General features: G+C 53.7%; 1 protein-coding gene across 3 annotated transcripts; it reads left to right on the forward strand.

Annotated features, from left to right (window-relative positions):
* Positions 1-795: 795 nt before the first annotated feature.
* LOC104374157 (alpha-2-macroglobulin-like protein 1) lies at positions 796-21,790 on the forward strand. Of its 3 annotated transcripts, XM_086610696.1 has the most exons (36): positions 796-854; positions 1,419-1,602; positions 2,600-2,762; positions 3,101-3,153; positions 4,057-4,074; positions 4,583-4,742; positions 5,330-5,414; positions 6,223-6,337; positions 7,130-7,244; positions 7,659-7,768; positions 8,233-8,400; positions 8,732-8,965; positions 9,352-9,415; positions 10,156-10,301; positions 11,217-11,366; positions 11,774-11,890; positions 12,473-12,620; positions 13,505-13,622; positions 14,309-14,534; positions 14,655-14,781; positions 15,070-15,191; positions 15,670-15,724; positions 16,138-16,221; positions 16,626-16,802; positions 16,977-17,058; positions 17,416-17,572; positions 17,765-17,869; positions 18,410-18,484; positions 18,636-18,798; positions 18,973-19,190; positions 19,370-19,585; positions 20,255-20,379; positions 20,744-20,834; positions 21,268-21,336; positions 21,555-21,657; positions 21,729-21,790. In XM_086610696.1, the coding sequence occupies exons 1-36, from the start codon at positions 796-798 to the stop codon at positions 21,788-21,790; spliced, it is 4,464 nt and encodes a 1,487-aa protein (XP_086466822.1). The 3 variants fall into 3 exon arrangements, with proteins under 3 accessions (XP_086466822.1, XP_086466823.1, XP_086466824.1); XM_086610697.1 differs by lacking the exon at positions 18,410-18,484 and having other exon boundaries at positions 17,765-17,839; XM_086610698.1 differs by lacking the exon at positions 18,410-18,484 and having other exon boundaries at positions 13,508-13,622; positions 17,765-17,839; positions 21,274-21,336; positions 21,750-21,790.
* The last annotated feature ends 16 nt before the right edge of the window (positions 21,791-21,806 follow it).

The raw sequence follows: 21,806 nt of genomic DNA on the forward strand, positions 1-21,806 counted from the left end.
CCAGAAGGCTGTATCCCTGTGCCCTGGACCTTTCAGGCCCAGACATGGACAATGAGGAGCTGGACCCAGTCTAGTCCCTGCTGGCCGCTCCTTGCAGACTGGCTGATGGGTGGTGCGGGGAGCTGGTGCCCACTGTCCATTTCCATTCCCCTCATTGTACATGGGGAAGGAAAAGGCAAAGTCATTAGTGGTTGCTGGCTGGTGGTAGTGTTGCTCCAGTGCTTCCTTATGCGCGTGCAAGGATTTGTTCCCATTCTCCACTCAGACAGCCTCAGGAGACCCACATCCCCGTGATCTGATCCGGAGCCTCTGTCCAGGCTGACGAGGCTGCCTGGGCCGTGCTGGGTGAGCTCTGGCTGCACAGCAGCAATCCATCTCCAGCTGGAACAAAGGGACGCCAGTGACAAGTGCTCAGGACCTGGCCTGGGTCACTGAGCAGCAAAGTTCTCGCTGTTTTGTGTGGGGCTTTTTGTTGGTTTTGTTTTTTTCCCCCCATGAAAAGTCCATTTGGTCAGGTGTCTCCATGGCAGCCTTGCAGGAGGGGATGTTCTGAACGGGTGGATGGCAGCCAAAGGTCCTGCTGTTGGCGCAGGGGCACTGGGCACCGTACACCCATCCCGACTGCTGCCCACGTGTAGTCTCAGGAGAGAGGCAGAGGTGGGGAGAGGCCGGCTCCTCCCCACAGCCCACCTCTTCATTTAGGCTGTGCGAGGAAGAAATTACCCCCCTGCAAAACAGCCTCGGTGGTTTCAGAGGAAGAGGGCCAGTGGAGATTGGGCAGCAAGAGCCCCCAGGATGAGGACAGCCGTCCTCCTGAGCCTTCTGTTCCACGTGGCAACTGCTTTTCACCAACTGTGAGTGATGCTGAACTTCTCTTTCCACCTCTTTCATGAAGGCATCGGTCTAGGTAGATGGACCGCGTTCCATGCCGTCAGCTCCATTGGATCACCCCAAAGGGTAGCTGAGTGGTTTACTGTCCCTCCCGTGCATTGCGTTGACTCCTGAGAGTTAAAATACAAGCCACCTGTTTAGGGGGCTGCCGAGTCGGACCGTAGCCCCAGGGATGTTTGCTTCTCCAGTTGCCACGCCAGGTCACATCCCTGGTGTCTAGACTGCCAGGTGACGAGGCCACTCGTGAAGCCTGCAAGGGATGGTTCTGGGGAGTTCAGGAGATGGCTGGAGTGAGGGGTTTGGAAAAGATGATAGGACTGTACTTCATCTAATTAAGCAGAAACTGTTTCTCACGTTATCAGTGAGGCAATCACTTTGCTGGGTTCACCAGTGCTTTTGAATGTCGACTGCAGCCATGGCACGTTGCTGAGGAATTCTGCAGTAGTGGGCCGCTGCAGGGAAGCTCTTCTGCTTCTCGGCACCCTCAGTCTGATGCCACCTCTGATGTTTTCTTTCCCCTGCCTCAGGCATTACCTGGTGGTGATCCCTGCGGACCTCCGCTACCCGTCCACCCAAGTTGCCTGCCTCCACGTCACCTGCTACGAAGCAAAGCTTCTAGTGAATCTGGTCCTGGAGCGCTCGGCAGGACCCGAGCTCTTAGTGCAAGAAACCATCCAGAAGAAGAAGACTTTCCTGTGCACAAAGTTCTGGGTGAGCCACCCTAGGCAAACGCTGTGGCTGGTTTTCTCTTCAGGAGCTGTAGATCCCTTGTGTTACTCCCTAACCAGGGGTGACATGGACAGGGTCTGCCTTGCCTTGGGGTGAGCCTGCTAGGAAGGGGAGTGGGTGGTGCCTAGGGATGCGTAGCCCAGCACAATGTCTGGTGGTCAGCACTGAATTCCTCTTCTGCATCTAATTTTTAAATTGAAGTTACATTTTTTAAAATCGACCATACTTCTGGACACATAAGAGCCCACCTGTTTCCTTCTCTTCCATCCCAGACCAGGTGAAGCAGCTTTAGCTCTTCTCCGAAGGCCTTGCGTGGCTCCACAGCCAAGGCTTGGGGAAACGGTGTTTTGTGTGACACACTGCAGCTTCTGTAGGACCTGGAGTCAGGCAGCAGCTCAGCTTTCAGGACCTACTGAAGAGCAGTTGGATGAAAATGGATGTGCTTTGTTATTTTTAAACAGCATCTTAGAGCTGGTGCGTTGTTGCTGAGGATTTAGCAAAGATCTAGTCTAAGGCGGACGTGCCTAAACAGCATCCCTTCGGTTATTCAGGATATTCTGGGCTGTCCGTGGCTGCTGGAGTCAGGAAGACCCTCTGGTTGTATTTTCTAATCTGGCTTTCTTACTCGTACATGCTGGGTAGTTCTGAAGCGTGTGAGACTGTCCTGCAGCTCGATCGCCCTCCTTTGGTTCTCTGCTGCCCTCTCCCACCTTTCTGGCATCTGCCCACCTTCCTGACCAAGTCTGAAGACTCGGAGGTCTCAGGCACGTGCTTGTCACCAGAGGCAAAATTCCTTAAGCAGTGGGAAGAAGGTCAGGTTCCATGATGTGCAGGGCCTCCTACTGTCCTGTAGGACTGAGGGAGATCTGGATGTGGTCTGGATCCACGTATTGGAGGGGATGTCCTGGGACAGGTGGAGGGGAACTGGACCAAGAAGATCCCCTGGGGGCTGAGCGCTGTCCTCTCTCTGTCCATGTAGGTTGCACCTCCAGCTGATGGCACAGAGGAGATTGCCACTGTCAAACTGATCATCACAGGCGAAGGAGTCAGTATTGAGGAGAAGAAGAAGGTCCTGATCCGCACGGCTGGCAGCAGCACCTTCATCCAAACTGACAAGCCCGTCTATCAGCCGGGGCAGAGAGGTGAGAGCGGCGCGTGGGAGCGGCCGCGGAGCTGCCACCGCCGTACGGAGAGCCTGCTGTCACCTGAGGTTCACGGAGAGCTCTAGAGAAGGCTGGGAGACAACGTCTCGTGTTGCTGTGATGTTTTCCGTGGCTGTCATGTCCGGTGTGTGGGGGCTGTGAAGTCGTGGGGGCAGCGGGTCGTTGCCCGTGGTGTGGTACGCGTGGGCACGTCCGTGTCAGATGTTATCACAGATGTGTTCAGAATGGAGACAGGAGGTGGGGAAGCAGGTGGAGCAGGGGTCTGGAGGGAAGGGCTGAGATCTGATCAATACATTCCCTCCTTTCCCTGCCTTCAGTGAAATTCCGCATCGTGACTCTGGATGAGGAATTCGTTTCACTCAACGACTCGGTAAGCCGCCCTGGGGGCCTGGGGAAGAGGCTGCCTTGTCCCGTGGGTGGACCCTGCATCCTTCCTACCCTGCTTGTGTGCCAGAGCTCCAACTTTTCCACCTCCATCCCTGCACCAGGCTTGGTGAGCGTCCAGAGGAGAATAGCAGCTCGAGTAAAAGCTGGTAACTCAGGAAGGTGGCAGGGGCGTATCGCACGTGTCTCTTGCTTGTCTCAGTAACATGGTCATGCAAGCACGAGCGTGGGACATACTGGTTCCTGCTGAGATGATGTCACGTGGGGAGTGACGAGTTTGCAAGTCAGGTTTTCCTGGACGCATGGTGGGGACGGGTGCTCTCCATCTAGGTCTTGCAAGTTGGAACATGAGGAATTCTGGTTAGACATTAGGACAGACTTTTTCATTGCGACAAGGATCAGATGTTGGAGCAGGTGCCCAGAGAAGGCAGTTCCATCCTTGGAGATGTTCAAAGCTCAGCTGGAGAGGGCTATGAGCAATCTGCTCTGAGAAGACATGCTTCAGCAGGGTGTTGGACTAGATGACCTCCGGAGGTTCCTTCCAAACTATGTGATCCTGTACCTCAGACTGCAGCTGAGCCAGAGCTAGGTCTGTCTGGGCAGTGAGTTCTCCTGGTGGAGGACTTGGCCAGGAAGTCGTTAGCAAGTGCTGGGTGACCCCCAGATGGGCTTTTCCTTTTCCTTTCTTCAGACCTTATTGTAATGGACCCACCCGGTATTTCTCCTTTTTGGTGACATTTGTTTTACTTCATATTGTTGTCAGTGCTCTAAATTGCCAAATCAGTAGTTGCACATCCTTCAGAGAAGGCTCTGCATCTCAAGTACCTTGTGTGTGCTGCTGGCATGTGTTTCTGTCTTCTAATGTTGTTGCCTTTTTTCCCCCCTCCAGATTTCCCTGTTTCTCCAGGTGAGTGATGCTGAAATCTAACGTTACGGTGATGTTGCTGCAGACATTTTGCTGGGCTATTCGTAGTCAGTTCCTGTCAGATTTTACTGACCTCTAAGTGGAATAGTAGAACTTTAAGATTTCTTAGACTGACGTGTTCCATACAGGTGCTTTTTCATGCCCTTCCTTGAGGTTATGCTCAACTAACTGTTTCAGTAGAAATGTGAGTTGTTCTAGACTTGCAAGAGTATAGACAGATCAACTTAGACTTTTATGAAAAAAGTTAGAACTGTGAAGGATCTTTCCTCGAGATCAGAATTTAGGTAAGTGTAGAAGAAGACTCAGATGCTGGGAGCAGAATCTGAGCATTATATTATCTTCAAAATTTCTTGACTGGCCTATACTGAACCTCCTTCCTTAGCTATAGAACCTGGTAGTCTGCGGCACTGAAATCCTGAAGCTCGATTTCTATGGGGTGTGGATCAGGGAGATGCTGGAACAACTGTTTCTTCCTTTCTTCTGGGTGTAGGACCCTAAGAACAACCGGATAGAGCAGTGGCTGAATGTGGTCCCCCAAGACGGCATCGCGGATCTGTCTTTCCAGCTGAGTGATGAGCCTCTGCTGGGGACGTACGTCATCAACGTAACCAGTGCCAACACCTACAGCAGCTTCTCCGTCGAGGAGTATGGTATGAGCACGTGGGGTATGCGTCAGAGCTGCAGGGAGGACCTTGCGCTCTTGATCCAGGAAGCTGAGTGTTTGTTCCATGATAACCATCCTGGGAGCAGATGGGAAAAAATAGCATCTGTCATAGGAAAGAGTCTGAGCTGAGGCTCAGGAGAAAGACCACTTTGGGACCTTGGGTCAGCATGTAGGAGGAGTGTTGTGCATTGCCCCAGAGCTTTGGCACAGCTGATTCCTGCAGACCTCTGTGTCAGACAGAAGGTCATTTAGGGTGGGCTTTTCCAGAGAGTATGAAGTCCAGTGCCATCCCACTTCTCTTTCATTCCCTAATCAGCTGGGTTGGGAAGCTGGTCTGCTCTCAGTGCAAGTAGCTGTCAGAATCGCAGGGACATGGACACATTTGGGTTTTAATTTGGGAAGGAGCAATCAACCACGGACGACACACAAATCTGTTAAAGAAACATTGGAAATCTTCCCTTTCCCTTTCCTGACTCTTATTCCTCCATAGTCTGTCTTCATGTTGATTCTCTGGAAGGGCTGTCCCTGGCCAGGGACACGTGTATCCTACAGTTCTCTGCTTTCTCCTTCCAGTGCCGCCAAAATTTGAAGTGACCTTTGAGGCGCCACATCAGATTTACGCACTAGATCAAACCTTCCCGCTCCGGGTGTGTGGCAGGTGAGGATGCTGCTTGGAGGGATGGCCCTGGGGCAATGTCTGTCTGGCCTGATGAGCAGAAGATGGCTAGGTGACCACGAGGTGCTCGAGGTGCTCGGGGCAGATTTACTACACTTCAGTTAGAGCATGCCAGAATCTCCTGCGGCAGCTGTTTGCGCCCTGATGCAACACAAAATGTTCCTACAACTATCCTCCTGGTCCTCCAGTGTCCCTTTTCTCAAAACACTCCACCAGTCTTTACACCACACCCGGGGCAACAGCCTACCCTTTGGAAAGCAGCCCTTTGTGGGGCAGAAGGTGGCAGATGTGTGGTGTCCATCTCCTGCAGAACCATCTCAGGGGAGATGAAGGGAAGCATTTCCAGGTGATGCTCTAGCAGGAATGAGACAGAGGCAAAAAGGAATTGCCCCAGGAGCAGTCCAAGGACAAGGCTGGGGTTAACAGCCTCGTCTAAAGGTGCTTTCTTAACGAAAGGCACTTTGTTAATCACTGGTTCCTCGTGCCTTCAGCTGTCCTGGGGCGTTATTGCAGGCGATGCTGATGTCAAGTGCAGAGCTCCATGCTGAGTCAGCACCTACAACACTGAATAGATTAGTCTGGCACTAATGATACCACGGAGCCCTGGATCTCCCGCTGCCGCGGTGCCGTGGCCCGGCCCTCCTAGCCAGGTCGGGGTTCTTGGGGCTGCTGCGTGGCTGCCACGGTGTTGTGAATGGTGGTGACTGAGCGGTCGCTGGGCTGGGAGAGCGATCCTTGTGTTCCCTCACTGCCCACGACTGCCTCTTGTTTTCCCTGCTCCCCCAAACAGGTACTCCTATGGCAAAGGCGTCCAGGGGATGGTTCACGTGAGCCTTTGCCAGGGGATAGCCCCGTTCCTGCCCAGTGCTTCGAAACCTCATCTCTGCCAGGAGTTCAGCAACCAGGTGAGATGCTGAGCAGGAGCTGGGAGATGTTTGTGCTCGGCCCCAGGGTCAGGTGAGGCTGCTGGAGGCTTCGGCTGAAGTAATAGCGACGTTACCCCGTGGTTTTGGCTGCTTGGCCAGTGGTCTGCTGGTGCTGCCTCTTCCTAACTGCGCCCGGTGACTATGACATGGAGCTGTTGGAACTGGTCCAGAGGAGGCCACGAAGATTAGCTGAGGGCTGGAGCGCCTCTGCTACGGAGACAGGCTAAGAGAGTTGGGACTGTTCAGTCTGGAGGAGAGAAGGCTCCAGAGTGACTTTCCAGCAGCCTTCCAGTACATGAAGGGGCTACAAGAAAGCTGGAGAGGGGCTTTGGACACGGGCGTGGAGTGACAGGACACAGGGCAGTGGCTTTAAACTGAAAGAGGGAAGATTTACATGAGATATAGGGAAGAAATTCTTCTCTATGAGGGTGGTGAGGCACTGGAGCAGGTTGCCCAGAGAAGCTGTGGCTGCCCCATCCCTAGAAGTGTTCAAGGCCAGGTTGGATGAGGCTTTGAGCAGGCTGGTGTAGTGGAGGGTGTCCCTGCCCATGGCAGGGGGGTTGGAACTGGATGATCTCTGATGTCCCTTCCAACCCAAACCTTTCTAGGATTCTATGACTGGGTGTGCGTTGTGTGCCACCTCCACATCTGGACTGCTATCTAAGGCAAGCTCCCTGAGAGCAGGAATTTTGCACCGCTGTTCTGCGCCGTTTGGGTGACTTCAAACATCAAGTGCCTTGCTCAGATCTTGTTTCCTCTCTCTACTTTCAGACAGACAAGGCAGGTTGCTTCTTCACAAACGTGAGTCTGTCCTCCTTCAGTCGAGACTTTCGGTACTATCAGGACAGCGTAGTTGCGGAGGCTTTGCTGGTGGAGGATGGCACAGGTAACTCGGAACATCCCTGGTGGCTGGGAAGAGGCGTGTGACGATGCGCTAGGCTCACCAAGAACACTGGAGGCTCCCAGACTAGCCAGGGCTCTGAGCTTTCTGAGCCCGTTGGGGCCTGTGGTCTGACCTCGCAGATACAGACAGAGGCACCATTTCTGGCACGACATGCTCGCTCTGGGTGCCTGTGGTCTTGGGTGGGGAAGCTCAGGGCCCTCTCCACGGGTTAGAGGGAAGTGGGAGGAAGAGGAGACACCATGAGCCCTGGGCAGATCATCGCCCTGGTGTAACGTGTGTGCAGATGAATGGGGGCAGCATTATGACCAGCAGGTCACTCTGCGGGGAGGTTGCTGGGGGGTCCCTTGGCTTCCTTTGCTCCCTCCCTGACCTTTCTGTCTCGCTGCTCTCATCCAGAGGCACGTGTCAATGCTTCCCGCAAATTACTCATCTCCAAGATCCGTGGGATGGCCGTGTTTGACGATGTGAATTCTTACTACCACGCTGGAGAGACGTACAAGGGCAAGGTAATTCCCAGTTAGAGCCCTTGGGAGGGGAGAGCGTGAGCGATGCCTTCACGTCTGGTCCGACCTCACCTCCAGCCAGGGGCTTGGGAGGGCCGGATTGACTCCCAGGGACAAAACTCTTGAGTTGTCAAAAGTGAGAAAAACACCCAAGACTGCCTTTTGCCAAAGAAGCCTCGAGGAGTAGCAGCTGTGGGATCCGTATGTGGGGCGCAAACCCAGGCTTTTGGAATTTCAGCCACTGGGAGGCCTTCTGCTGGGGAAGGGGTAGAGAGCGTGGGGGTGAGTGAAGGTGATAGTGCGAGTGGTGATAGGAGGGGAGCAGCAGCAGTGTTGGCAATATTGCTGGAGACTGGAAGGGTGACCTTGCTGTCTTCGGAAATGCTGCTCCTGAAGGGGAGAAGCAGGAGATTCTGCCCACTCATGAGACTCTTCTGCACTTGTCTTGCTCACCGCAACGTTCTCAGGTTAAAGTCGTCGACTACCAAGGCAAGGCACTGAAGCATAAAACAGTCCTCCTCGTAGTAAGCTGCGGTGAGCACCAGTGGAAGCAGAAATACATCACTGGAGACTCTGGGACAGCTTCGTTTAGCCTGAACACAACTGCTTGGAACAGAACCTCAGCCTCCCTGGAGGTAAGTGAGGAAGGGTCTCCCTTGGCAGGGGTACCCATGCGTCTCAGAGCTATTTACTGCCCTACAGACGTCTGCCCCGTCCCTTCTTGAAGGACAGTAATTGAAACCAGGAACACCTCAGCTGGTGTGCTGGATCTTGGCTCCCTCTGAGATCTTATTCTCCAGATCCCTTTTGCTTTCCTCCTGAACTCTCCGCACAGGCACCTGTGCCACGGTGAGTTCATCCCTTCTCACCGAGCCGCAGTGAAGGTGACTGGCAGCTGACTTGTATAAGTAGAGAAATTAACTGTGAGGTTGGTGTGGGTTTTTTTTTTGTTTTCTGTCTCACCAGGCAAGTGTCCTGCATCAAGATGATTTGGATAAAGAGGCTGAGACGGTTGATTTGAGTTACCAGCGAGCCTCTTATTTCGTACGTCCGTTCTACAGCACCAGTAGGAGTTTTCTCTCTGTCGTCCGTGTGCCGGAAAGGATGCCCTGCGGTAAAAAGCAGGCTGTCCAGGTGGACTTCAGGATTCATCAGGAGGACCTGGAACACGGGCCCAAGCGTGTCATTTTCTCCTACTTTGTGAGTTTCTGAGGAAGTGCTGGTGGGCGATGGCTCAGAGGCACAAGATCAGCATCTCCTGCAGGTTCAAGCCTGATGTTTGGTAGATGTGGCTTGGGACAGGTGGCTTATCCGGCCATCGTGGGGCTGGATCCTGGACTGCAGTGATAGCAGGAAAGGCAGCACCTTTCTCTGGGCTCTGCACAGACGCAGGGCAGGTGGGGGCCTCACCTGTCTTCCCCAAAGTCTCGATCTCCTGAGCTCTCCGTGCTACCGGAGAGTGAGTAAAACTCATGTCCCTCCTGCACCCCCCGTTTAATGTCCAGTTTCAGGGTTACTTTGATCTGCACAGTGATCTTAGAGATGGCGTAACTGGCATTGTCTTCCCTTTCCATATTCTTCCCTAGGTCACGGGGAAAAGAGGGATAGTCCACGCAGGTCAGAAGACTGTTTGGGTCGGGCTGCCAAGAAGTAAGTGCGCTCCCCTGTTTTGTGTCTAGCAAGCGCTCGGTGGACTGTGGCATCCCATCTTGCTGGGATATGTGGCGTAAGCTTCTTTGCAGTTCAGAGCTGTCATGTCTGAGCAACGTGCCTGTCCAGCTTTTGTCTTTCTTTACCCTCCTGCTTGGTGCCAAGAGAACAATATTCAGTGTTTTCCAGCCCCTAGGCTCATCCTGGAGCCTCCTTTCACTGCCCCTGGAAGCGGCGTGAGCTTTGTTAGAACTTTCCTGCTTCAATTTGCAACTGTGTCTAAAAATAATCTTTGAGCAGTTAGGATGCCACAGCTTATCGTTTTGATGGGTGTTGGCTCACCGTCGTCTGCTTCTCCAGATCTTTTTTTTTCAAAGCCTAAATTATAGGTGCTTTGGGGCTAAGGTCTCCTCTTTGTTGGTGGTGGGATGGGCGATGTTTGGTGATGGGAGGCTTTGAAAGATATCTGAGACTTTCACTCTTTGTGGAGCTAAGCTTGAACTCCAAAGAGCTGTTTCATCTCCTTGAGGCAATGAACAGAACCAGGAAGAGTCTTCTGCTGGTCTTGGATACCAGATCCAGAAATGTGCCGATTGTTTCAGTGATCTCCAGAAATCTCCTTGGTCCTGAAAGACTCGAGGAAAGGAATTGAGCAAGCACATGCAGAATGGCCAAAGCTGATCAGAGTCAGTTTTCACGACCATATCTCCTTTCTTTTCTTCCCTCTCTCCTCCATCTAGTGCTGAAAGGCTTCTTCTCCATCCCACTTACCTTCAGCTTGATCTACGGTCCCGCTCCAAGACTTATTGTTTATGTTATCTTCCCCAATGGAAAAATCATCGCTGATTCTGCTGTCTTCAGTGTCTCCATGTGTTTCCGAAATAAGGTAGGATTTGTGGCTGAGGCCGTGACTCAATGTGTGAGCACGTATGAGTAAAAAGAGACTGTGGAACACGTAACACGTGTGACTGATACCAGGTGGGATGCTGTCACGTCAAGTGTTCCGTAACGTACGGAGCGAGGAGGTGCCAAGCATTGGGGGGGCTGCCGTAGTGTTTGGGAGAGGCAGAGAATTGCCATCCGTATCTCCGTAGGCTTGAGTAGCCCAGCAGGATCCCAGCCCAGCCCAGCTTCCCAGGAGAGCTCGGGGCCGCTCCGCTGCTGCAGCAGACACTTAGACTTGTTAGTTCGTGGTGTTGGGAAGACAGCTGGCCTTGGTGGTGGAAGAAGTGGGTTTTACTGGCCATCCAGAAGGGGCTGAGCGCTCGTGGCCGTTGTGACATCCATGGGAATCTGCTTTCTTGACTGTCATGCACTCCAAAGATGAACTTGAGGACTGGCATTGCCACCGCTGCCCAGCTGCTATCTGCTGCGGACAGCCAGATTCAACAAGAGCAGGAAATGCTTCAGGAGGTGGAGACCAGTCCCACAGGGAGCCTGGAGATAAGGACTGGGCTTATCTGAGATCTGGGGCTCTAAAGGAGCAGGAGAGCAGCCATGTGAGGTGTGTGATGGTGGCTGACTGCTGTGCTGGGCAGAGCGCGCTGTGTTGTGGCACAAGAATGTCTCCAGCGCCGTGAGCTCTGCACGCTGGTGGTTCCCCCTCTGCCATCTTTCCTGCTAGAACCTTAACATGCCTGTTTTTTAAATACCTTCTGGGGGGTCCTTGGGAGATTCCTCAGGTTTCCATTCAAGGCAAGTCCTTGGAAATTCTCTTCCCATAGGTGCCTTCCCTGCTCAGGAGCTGGTGGGGTGGCAGCAGCAGTGTCCCTCACCTCCTGCCCGCGTTCTTCCCCCGCAGGCGGAGCTGAGCTTCTCGGTGCCCGAGACCCTTCCTGGGTCGGAGGTGGGATTGCAGCTGCTGGCAGCGCCGGGTTCCACATGTGCCATCTGGGCTGCGGATCGGAGCGTGCCTGTGCTGAGGCCGGGAAAAGAGCTCAGCAGCCCCTTGGTGAGTGTGCTGCTCCTGTTCCAGCCCCTGTGCTCACCTGGAGGAGAGGGAGGCAGACGGAGAGTTATGTCCGAGGAGCCCAAAGCCGTGCCCGGAAGGATCGGCGGCGCTCTCAGCGTGGCACGGGCAGGGGTGAGGGGCACGTGTTAGGAAAGAGGTTGAACATCATCACTCAGTGCTCCCGTGGTCAATGAGCCTCTGGTGTTCTGTGGCGTGTTGGGCTCAGTGGGTTGTGCCGGCTCCGTCGGAGGAGAGCCGGGAAGGGGGGACGGTGTGTTCCCGGCGGGCACTCCTGCGCGGGAGCGAGGAGCAGTTCAAACCGCCCTTGGGGGTATGACAGGAAGGAGATGCCAGGTTTTATTTGTGCTTAATTTTTATTTTTTTTCCCCCCTTTTCTTGCTGCCTAGATCTCTGGGCTGTTCCCGTCTGTTTATAACTCCGGGTATCCTCGCCAAGTGTCTGAAGATGCTGGTTGGTGTGGCTTCCCAAATTCTGATGAGCCTGATGTGTTTACAGCATTCAGGGTAAAAATGGTCGATTTGGTGGGTTGGGATAATTCATGAATTGAGGGAAGCGTGGCCCCCTGACTTTACCAGTATCCTGGGAATGCCGTTACGGACAGTACAGGCAATAAATAGGTCCAGTTTAGCCCCTCGTAACTCATTTGCAATTTGAGTAAGTGCCTTGAAGTTGTTGACCAGGAAGAAATTGTTGTGTTACTGCGCTTTTTCACACCTCCCTGGTGTGATCCAGGAGGCCAGGGATGCTCAGTTACTTTAGTTGGATTTCACATAGTACGTTAAAATTTCCGTAGCGTGAGCGGTTGCGCTCTGCCGGCTGAGAAGGCGCGTGCTCACCTAAATGACCATGTGTTGGAAAAAGAATAGATTTGCCTGACTCAGGCCGGATGAATTAGTTCAGAAGACCTTATTTGCCCATTGCTGAGGATCTGAATAATTCCCTCTTAAAATGAAGCAAGAGAATACTTTGCCAAGCCAGAGGACAGTGATGTCCCCACTGCGTGAGGGGACAAGAAGGCACAGGGTAGAGAGCACAGAGAGGCCAAGCTTCTGGTGCATCAGTGTTTGTTTTTTTTTTTCCTACAGGAAATGGGGTTAAAAATTATATCCAACACCAATATCAGGAAACCCAGAGCGTGTCCAACCACTCCATCGACAACTATGCTGCGGGATACAGCAATGCTTACTTCCAGGCCCATGTTGATGTTTGCCCAGCCCCTCAAAGCACACAGCAGTAAGCATTTGCCAAGTGTTTCTTCTTATACGGGGTGCTCAGTCTTTCGGGGAGAGCAATTCTGAGTCTGAGCTAAGAGGCTGTGACTGCAGATGGAGGAGCGAGAGTGTTCCCTGGCTCTAGAGGAGGCCACGGAGATGATGTGAGGGCTGGAGCACCTCTGCTATGGAGAGAGGGTGAGAGAGTTGGGGCTGTTCAGCCTGGAGAAGAGAAGGCTCCGGGGAGACCTTCCAGCACCTTCCAGTGCCTAAAGGGGCTACAAGAAAGCTGGAGAGGGGCTTTGGACAAGGGTGTGTAGTGACAGGACAAGGGGCAATGGATTTAAACTGGAAGAGGGGAGATTTAGATTAGATCTAAGGAAGAAATTTTTTACACTGAGGGTGGTGAGGCACTGGCACAGGTTGCCCAGAGAAGCTGTGGCTGCCCCATCCCTGGAAGTGTTCAAGGCCAGGTTGGATGAGGCTTTGGGCAACCTGGTGTAGTGGAGGGTGTCCCTGCCCATGGCAGGGGGGTTGGAACTGGATTATCCTTGAGGTCCCTTCCAGCCCAAACCATTCTGTGATACTGTGATAAACCCGTTGAGCTGTTGGGGCTGCCTAGGGCTCGTGGCTCCTGGCACTGGAATGTTGGCAAGCTGTCGGGATCCCTGGTCTGATCTCTGAGGTGAGGGCATGGTTGCCCTTCCCTCGGTGCCTACAAATGCAAGTACTGCTCCCAGCACCTCTGACTTTTGAAATGAGACAAGAGATTTTAAAATTTGGGGTAGCACCTCCATTCCAGCGCCGAGCTGCCCGGGTGACCTGCAGCCTGGGCCGGGCTGGAGCCCCTCTGCTCTGAACCAGAGCCAGAGGACCCTGCGGTGACGGGGACTTCGTTGTGTCCAGCAGAACATCTGACAGCACCCACCTATCGGCGCTCCGTGTTTTCACTTGTGTCTTCAGCGGAAGAGAAACTGCCCAAGCGTTTCCTCAAAACCTGGATATGGGATTTGTATTCCGTGGGGTGAGTAAACTGAGGGGTGATTTACCCACCAGCCTGATCTGAGCAACCAAAGGTTTCTCGGTTGTGTGTGTTGCCTTCCTGTACGTGCCGGGCAAAAGCGAACATCTCCAGTTCTTGGAGCCAAATCATATCCGTAGCTTTCGCTGGGGCTGGTTTTGTTTGCCGTGGCAGCGGCTGCGTTAGAGCCTGCTGCTCCCAGGAGTGGGTAGGTGGGCACGAGCCAAGTCTCTGCCTTGTCCTTGTGTTGGCCGTTGAACTGTCAGTGTCCGACGGGAAGGTGGACGGCTGGGTCTGTCCCTCCCGCTCAGCTCTGCTGGTGCTGAGCCAGTCTGGCTGCTCTCCTGCTGGTTCTCCATCCCTCGGCCACGAAGAATGGAGCTGCTGGCATCTGGGCAGCGTTTTCAGCTGTGCAAAGGGCGAGCGCTGTCTGAGAAAAGCGCTGAGGGTGATGGGTGGCGTCCTGCAGCCACGTAACCTGTTGTCAAAAACCTTCTGCTGATCCAAGCACCTGAGGCAGGGGTCCCTGCTTCTGCAAGGACCCACGTGCAGCCCTGCCAGGGCTGCCACTTGAGCAGAACAAGGGGTTAGATCGAGCTTAGGAGACGGGGTGCGCTGGAGAGGGTGGCACAGAGCAGGTCACAGCGAGGTTTGGTTAAGTGCTTCTGTTGCTGTCTGCTCCTCCGCAGTCCTGGTGGGAACAGAAGTGTCACTGTCACTGTGCCTGACACCATCACGGAATGGAAAGCAGGGATGTTCTGCACAGGACCTAATGGCTTTGGACTTGCTCCAGTCTCCCGCCTGCGTGTTTTCAAGCCCTTTCTTGTGGAGCTCACAGTGCCATCTTCTGTGGTCCAGGGCGAGACCTTCCTCTTGAAGGCAACGGTCTTCAACTCCCTGCTGCGATGCATGAAGGTAGGTGAGCCCTGGTAGGGTCTGCAAGAAAAGCAGGGTGTGGGTGGGTGGGAGATGGCTGAGATCTGTGGCCCGTGATGTTTATCGTGTTCCCACCTGCCATCCCTGCTGCCTCGTCAGATCCAAGTGACCCTGGAGGAGTCGGCCCACTTGCAGCTGAAGCCGTGCAAAGGCTGTGTCTACAGCAGCTGCTTGTGCGCCGGAGAAGCTGAGACCTTCCAGTGGAGTGTCACAGCTGAGCGACTGGGTGAGAGGAACAGGGAGGTGGAGCAGTGGAATTGGGAAGGGATGAGACAAAGGTGGGCATGTTCTGTAAGGGCTGGTGTGAAGTGAGGAGTGGTTTGCCCTGTTCACCAGGGAGTACTGGTCTGCATTCATCCTATGGTCGTGGTTACTCTCAAGTCTGTGATAGGAGGAACAGAGTCATATAGGGCTCTGATCCAATTTTTTGTTGCCAGTAGGTGACTTCTGTTGTATTCATGGGAAGTGCTTCCTCAGAAGGCGTTTTGTGCACCTGAATGTGTGTTATTTTCAGGGGTCATGAACATCACCCTCAACACGGAGGCTGTGGCCACCAGAGAGCTCTGTGGTGAAGAGATACCGTTTGTCCCCAACCAAGGACAGAAAGACACCATCACCAAACTGCTCCTAGTCCGGGTTAGCCAAGCTCTTCTGTTCCCTGCACCTAGAAGTGGGCTTTGCACAGTTCCCAGATGTGGTGCAGGTTAATTTTGGGAGTTACCCCGTGCTATTCAAGGGGTGTAATGAGAATAGCAGGGCCTGAGCTGGGTCCAACCGGGAATGCTGGTGGATGCAGGAGGTAGAGGGATACCCTCCACACCGTGGAGGACTTCAAATGTGGGGACTCTTATGCCTTCACTCTCGAGCTCTGCTGAATGTTACAGCAGCAGTTCCGCAGCCGTTCAGAAGTTAGGATGTTCTGAAAACACGTGCTGATTTCTCCTCTGAAATGAAAACAGTTGACAAGAATTTACATTTTTATGTGGTAGGGATGTCAGTCCAGCTGACTCTCCACCCTGAACTGGGATTTTGTCCATGTCTGTTTCTAATCCACGTGTAACCCTGTTTCTCTCCTGTGTGCTCATTATAACGCTCCTTTTCTGTGCTCCAACAGCCGGAGGGAGTGCTGGTAGAAAAGGCTCACAGCTCCGTCCTGTGTCCCCAGAAAGGTGGGTGGTTGTCTTCTTTCACCCTGCTCGTCCCCCCCACCTCCTACCTAACCACCTCCTGACTCTTTCCACTCGTTGAAATATTTCCTTTGTCAAGGTGACCAAGCTGCAGAAGGAGGGAGGTGGCTTTGACCGCAGAGGGCTTCCAGGAGAAGACCCTCTCCACCTCTTTAGAAGGAGGGCGGTTGGGGTAGCGCAGTCGCAATGAGGTTGATGGAGAGAGTTGAGAGTGGAACGGGACAGGGTTTTTGAGGAGATCTGCGACCTCTGTGACAGGAAAATGGGATGTCAGCACAGAGCTGTCTCAAACAGTCTCTAGGGGTTTTGAAGGCTCTGTTTTCATCAGAATCTCCTTTTTTTTTTTTTTTTTTTTTTTTTTGTCCTCCCCATGCACTGTACCCTGCCGGTGTCAGGGAATCCAGCACAGGAGTCCGTGTCCCTGATGTTGCCTCTGAATGTGATTGAAGGTTCGGTCAGAGCCACCGTCTCGGTCACTGGTAAGGAATTCAGCTGTGGTAACATCTTTCCAAATCCCATCCCTCTGAGTTTAGCCCTGGGAAGGCCAAACCCAGAACCCCTTGCACCCTTTCCGAGGTTTCCAAGGCTCCGCTGCCTTATTCTTCCCATGCATGTGGCTGCGTTTCCTGGTTCCAGAGAAGTGAAGACACTCAGCAAGGGAGAGGGTGTTCCGTTAATGGGCTTTCCCTGCCAGGATGGGCATGTACCCAGCCCATGTGGAGGGCCCAGTGGCATGGAGAAACTGGCTGGGCAGAGGTGCTCCCACACTGCTGTGCTGGGCTGTCCTGCCTGGGGCTCTGCTGGGAATGGGCCATGGGCAGGAGGAGGTGAATCCCCAAACCTGCTGCCGGGGAGGTGGACAGGTGCCCGTGCTCTGTTCCAGGTGACCTGATGGGGACGGTGCTGCAGAACATGGACCGCCTGGTGCCACTGCCCCACGGCTGCGGGGAGCAGAACATGGTGCTGTTTGCCCCCGTTGTCTACGTGCTGCAGTACCTGGAGAAGACGCGGCAGCTGAGCCCTGAGATCAAGGAGAGGGCAGCAGGGTTCCTGCGCAACGGTGAGTACAGCAGACCCACCTCGCTCCTCTGCCTTCCCCCACGTCTGATGGTTGCCCGCTCCCCTTCCCCCCAGAGCCCTCACCCATGTCTGTAGTTAAGACCATACCGTTCCCTGCCCAGTGATCTCACTGCAAATACCATTCTGAGCACTGGTATCCTATCCTGCTTCCCAGGGTACCAGATACAGCTGCAGTATCAACACCCCGATGGTTCTTACAGTGAGTTTGGTACCAAGGATGAGTCCGGCAACACCTGGTAAGCCCTGGGCTCTCTCCCTCCTGGCTGACAGCCTGGAGGTGGGCAGCCTTCTGCTTGCGACGCTAAGTCCTTTCGTTCCTACTGGACCCAAAGTGTTCCAGGTGTTCTGTGGGCTAGGGCATCCTAGGTTGTGCAGCCGTCCTTGGGCTGAGCTGTCCTTGGACCAGCAGATAAGGAATAGCAGAACAATAAGTGAGGAGAGACTCACCAGTTTCAAACTCCTACTTTTTTCTTTTTCCTCAAATTCTGCTTAGATTTTTTCTTTCTACTCATTCTTCTCTCTCTCATTCACTCCCTCTTTCTGCTTCCCTCTTCCCTCTCTCATGCCTTTTTTCCTATTCTCTCACCAACCAGGCTGACCGCGTTTGTGGTTAAATGCTTTGTCCAAGCCAAGCCATACATTTTCTTGGACAACAGGACCATCCAGGCTGCTCTCACCTGGCTGGAGTTCCACCAACTTCCCAACGGTTGCTTCAGAAATGTGGGCCAACTTTTCCACACAGCCATGAAGGTAAGAGCCAGAGCACCTTGAAGGACAACTCAAAGCAGTTCTTGGCAAATGTACTGGTAATTGTTTAGTTCACTTTCCTGCATTGTTCTGCTTTCTTGGAGCAAGCCAGGGATAGGTGGAACCTTTACTAAAAAGCTTCAGGTCTTTGTGAGTTAGCTTTGCCAGCTTTTGGGATGTTTATGCTTCTTGCAGGGAGGTGTGGATGGGGAGGTCCCCTTGGCTGCCTATATCACTGCTGCATACTTGGAGGCAGGAGAGACACCGGAGGTAAATATTGGGATTCTTTGCCATGCTCTTGTCTTAAGATCTGAATCCTGAAGAGCCTAGTGGTGTCACTGGGGCTGGCAACAGGGCGTCTTGGAGAGGTGTGTGTACAGAGCAAGAGGGTCGGGGAGGAAGACCTTGTCATTCCTCAGGAAAAAGCCTCAACTGTCCCTTGAGGAGGACACCCCTGGCGGGGGAGCAGGTGAGGTTGGACTACAGGGAGCCACTGGAGATCATGGCCGGATGCTGTGCCCATTATCCCAGGCTTTGCCTGCTCCTTCCTGCTCCCTCCTCCTACCCCCTTGCTCCCCTTTGTACTGTAGACAGCAGAGAGCTAGTGGTGAGTTGTTGGGGAGGAGAGGTCGGTGTAGCTGCTCCCACAGTCAAGTAAATAGCCATAATGACACTTTTAAAGTGTTTTAGCTTCCCAGAAAGCGCACGTCGGGAACAGGAGTGCTGTAGGGAGGGACATGCTGCGAAGTAGGGCGCTTGGAATTGCACAACTGTGTCATATCGAGAGGGAATTCTTACAAGTGCTAAAGATGATAACTGATTACTCCGTGGACCTGGCAGTTAAAAAAAACAGGCTCAGGGCAGGTCTGTCAAGCACCTGGTACCAAGGGCTGGAGACACTGTACGAAGAGACGAGTCCAGGCTTGAGCACAGGGACACCTGGGGGAACGTACGGGGTGGTCTCTGTCCCGGCACGTGCTGATGGATCCTGCTGCTTGTGCACCTTGAGTTTGCCTGCCTTGTGTGTGTTCTGTGCCACCAACTCCCATGTGACTCTTCTCTGTAGAGCACGGTGGTGCGCAGGGCTCTGGGCTGCATCACTCCCTCCCTTCCCAGAGCTGCCAGCACTTATACCCAGGCTCTGCTGGCCTACACCTTCGCCCTGGCTGAGGACTCTCAACGCACGCAAGAACTACTCGATGCGCTCAACCAAAAGGCCATCAGAGCAGGTACGGGAACCTCAGTGCCAGGGGAATATCGGAGAAGAGACCTTTCTGAGCCCTTCCTTCCATGCAACCTGGAATGAGCATAGCCTTATCCTTTAGGTCCTTCACCACGGAGAGCTTTCCTCAGAACTTCCTTCCTGACATCCCTCGGTGTCATCTACTCCCTTCCTTTCCCAGGTGGGCAGATCCACTGGAGTCAGACCTGGTCCACGCCCAGACCCAGCGCCGGCCCTTGGTCACAGCCGCTGTCCGTGGATGTGGAGCTGACAGCCTACGTCTTGCTGGCCCTGCTCTCCAAGCCGAACGTCACCGGGTCCGATCTCGCCACAGCCTCTGGCATCGTGGCCTGGCTCACCAAGCAGCAGAACGCCTACGGAGGGTTTGCCTCAACACAGGTAACTCGTGGCCGGGAAAGGGGATGTTGCTTGAGCAAGAACCTCTGGACTATCTCTGCACACTTTCTGCAGGGCTGAAGGCTTTGAGAGGAGCCCCTGTCTATGGAGGTCCTCAGGTCAGCGAGTTCACTTGTCTTCGGGTCTCACAGCTGCGGATGTAATCGTTTCTTCTTGTCCAGGACACAGTGGTCGCCTTGCAGGCCTTGGCGAAGTACGCAGCGCTGACCTACAGCACGAAAGGGGTTGCAGAAGTGAGGGTGAGGTCCCAGAGAGGCTTTGGGAGGAATTTCCAAGTCTCCTACCAGAACCGGCTGTTGGTGCAGGAGGCAGCGCTGACAGAAGTCCCGGGGAAGTTCTCGGTGCAGGTCCACGGCAGCTGCTGTGTCTTCACCCGGGTAGGTTCCCACGGACGCCACTGTGACAACCCTCTGCTCATCCTCTTACCAAAACCAAAAGTCTCCGTTGCAGCTCTGTGCAAGGAGACAGGCTGAACAGGTTGCCCAGAGAAGCTGTGGCTGCCCCATCCCTGGGTTGGATGGGGCTTTGAGCAACCTGGTGTAGTGGAGGGTGTCCCTGCCCATGGCAGGGGGGTTGGAACTGGATGATCTTTGAGGTCCCTTCCAGCCCAAATCATTCCATGGTTCTATGAAACATGCATTAACTGGGCTTTAATCCCAGCCTGTTGCCAATGTAATAAACCTGTGCACTGTAGACAACTCATGGCCAGGACGTGTCTGAACGTGAGGACAGTGATACTTCCATGGCTCTCAGGGTCTCCAAGGATGGATATGTTGTATAGTGGTCCCGTTGCTGTTGCCTGACTTGCACAGTCTCAAGGGGAAGGGTGAGGAGAAGCAGACCTGGCAGGAAGGGTCGTGGAAGGTTTCCAGCCTGAGTGACATTTATTTTGGGTACTGGGATGAGCTCACTGTGTATGGTCTGTCCAGTCACTGTCTGGGGTCCATTCCTTGAGGATTAGAGTAGTTGATGGAAAAAAGGGTGTGATAGAGGATATTGAACTAATCATCTATGTTCTTATTCTGCCTTTTTGTCTCTCCCTGCAGATGGTGCTGAGGTACAACACGCCCTCCCCACAGATCTCCACGTCCTTTGCCTTGCGAGTGGAAACCGAGCCAGTCAACTGCACCGAGGGGGACGCACACTCTGTTACTGTCCACGTCAATGTCAGGTGACTCCAAAGACAGAACTCTGCTCGGGAAGGAAAGCCAGGCATGGCCGGAGAGCCGAGGGGTGTTCTTGGCTGCAGTGCAGGCACCAGGCAGTTTCAGCAGAAGGTCCAGGTGAAGATGGAGGAGGAAAGATACCAGTGTCTCCGGGGAAGAGGAAGTGTTTCTGAGGGCTAGGGAAAGGAGTGCAAGTGGTCATCTCAGCCTGGGGATGCTCAGAGCAGTGCAGCCATCATTTGGCCGCCAGGAGAGGGACAGTGACAGCCTTGGTCTCAATCCTGTCTGGCTCAGAGTCCTGCACACAGGGTGTGGGGGTGGAGGGAAGGGGAAGCTGGGAGAGACTCTCATTTTGATCTTCTCCCCCAGGTACACTGGGAAGAGATCTACTTCCAACATGGTCATCGTGGAGGTGTCCCTACTGTCTGGATTCATCCTGGCTCCAGGATCCGGGATGTCTGTAAGAAGCCTGACATCATGGTGATGGTGATGTGGTGTCAGTGGGACCATCCATGCCCGAGGAGAGGGGAAAGTTGCGTAGGAAGGTGTTGCCTGTCTCTCTCTTGAGCAATCTGACCATCCCTTCCCCTCTGCCACACAAGAAACTTGAACACATATGGTTAGCTCTTTCTTTGTGCCTTGAGGATGGTCATCCTTCTGGCCCGGTTCGCTCAGCACATCTTTAGCAGCTAGGTGGGTTCCTGTCCTCGAGTTTTGCAAGAGCTGAGTGGCCCTGCAGAGAGATCAGCCTGAAGGGCTCAGAGCCCAAACGAGGTTTGGAAGTGAGCGAATGAGAACCTGCCCACTCAAACTGGGATAAACCTTACTGGGATGTCTCACACTTGCCTTTCAAAAAGCCCAACTAAGTTGCTTTCTCTGCTCTCCTGTCCCAGCTGCAGCATTGGCACCCTGTGAGAAGGACTGAGAAGACACAAGGAGGTGTTGCCATCTACTTGGACAAGGTGTGTGTGCTAGTGGAGAAGCTGCAGGAACGGAGGACGGTAGTAGAGCTGTGTGGGGAATTCAGGGCTGGGGCTGGCAAAGCAGGATATTCAGGATTCATCTTGGAGTCGTGCCATTGACTCCGCAGAGTTGTTATTGCCTATGAGCGAGGTCAAATCGAGGTGAGGATTGAAAAGAACAGCTTGGAAGTGAACTGCTCTTTGTTCTTCTTCCTCAGCTGAGCCATTTGTCTGAGACATACGTCCTCCATCTGGAGCGGGAGGTTGGGGTGACCAACCTGAAGCCAGGTCATGTCAGGGTCTACGACTACTACCATCCGGGTGAGTGTGGCACCGTGGGGTGCCAGGGCTGTCCGGGTGTCTGCACTGGGCTCCGTGCAAGGATAGCTAAGGTCTCTCCTGTTCTGTTGCAGAGGAGCAGGCTCTGGCTGATTATAATGTCTTCTGCATCTGAGGTAGGTGTGAGTCCC

Source organism: Tauraco erythrolophus, chromosome 4 (genome assembly GCF_009769465.1).
Source record: "Tauraco erythrolophus isolate bTauEry1 chromosome 4, bTauEry1.pri, whole genome shotgun sequence".
Lineage (NCBI taxonomy): Eukaryota > Metazoa > Chordata > Aves > Musophagiformes > Musophagidae > Tauraco > Tauraco erythrolophus.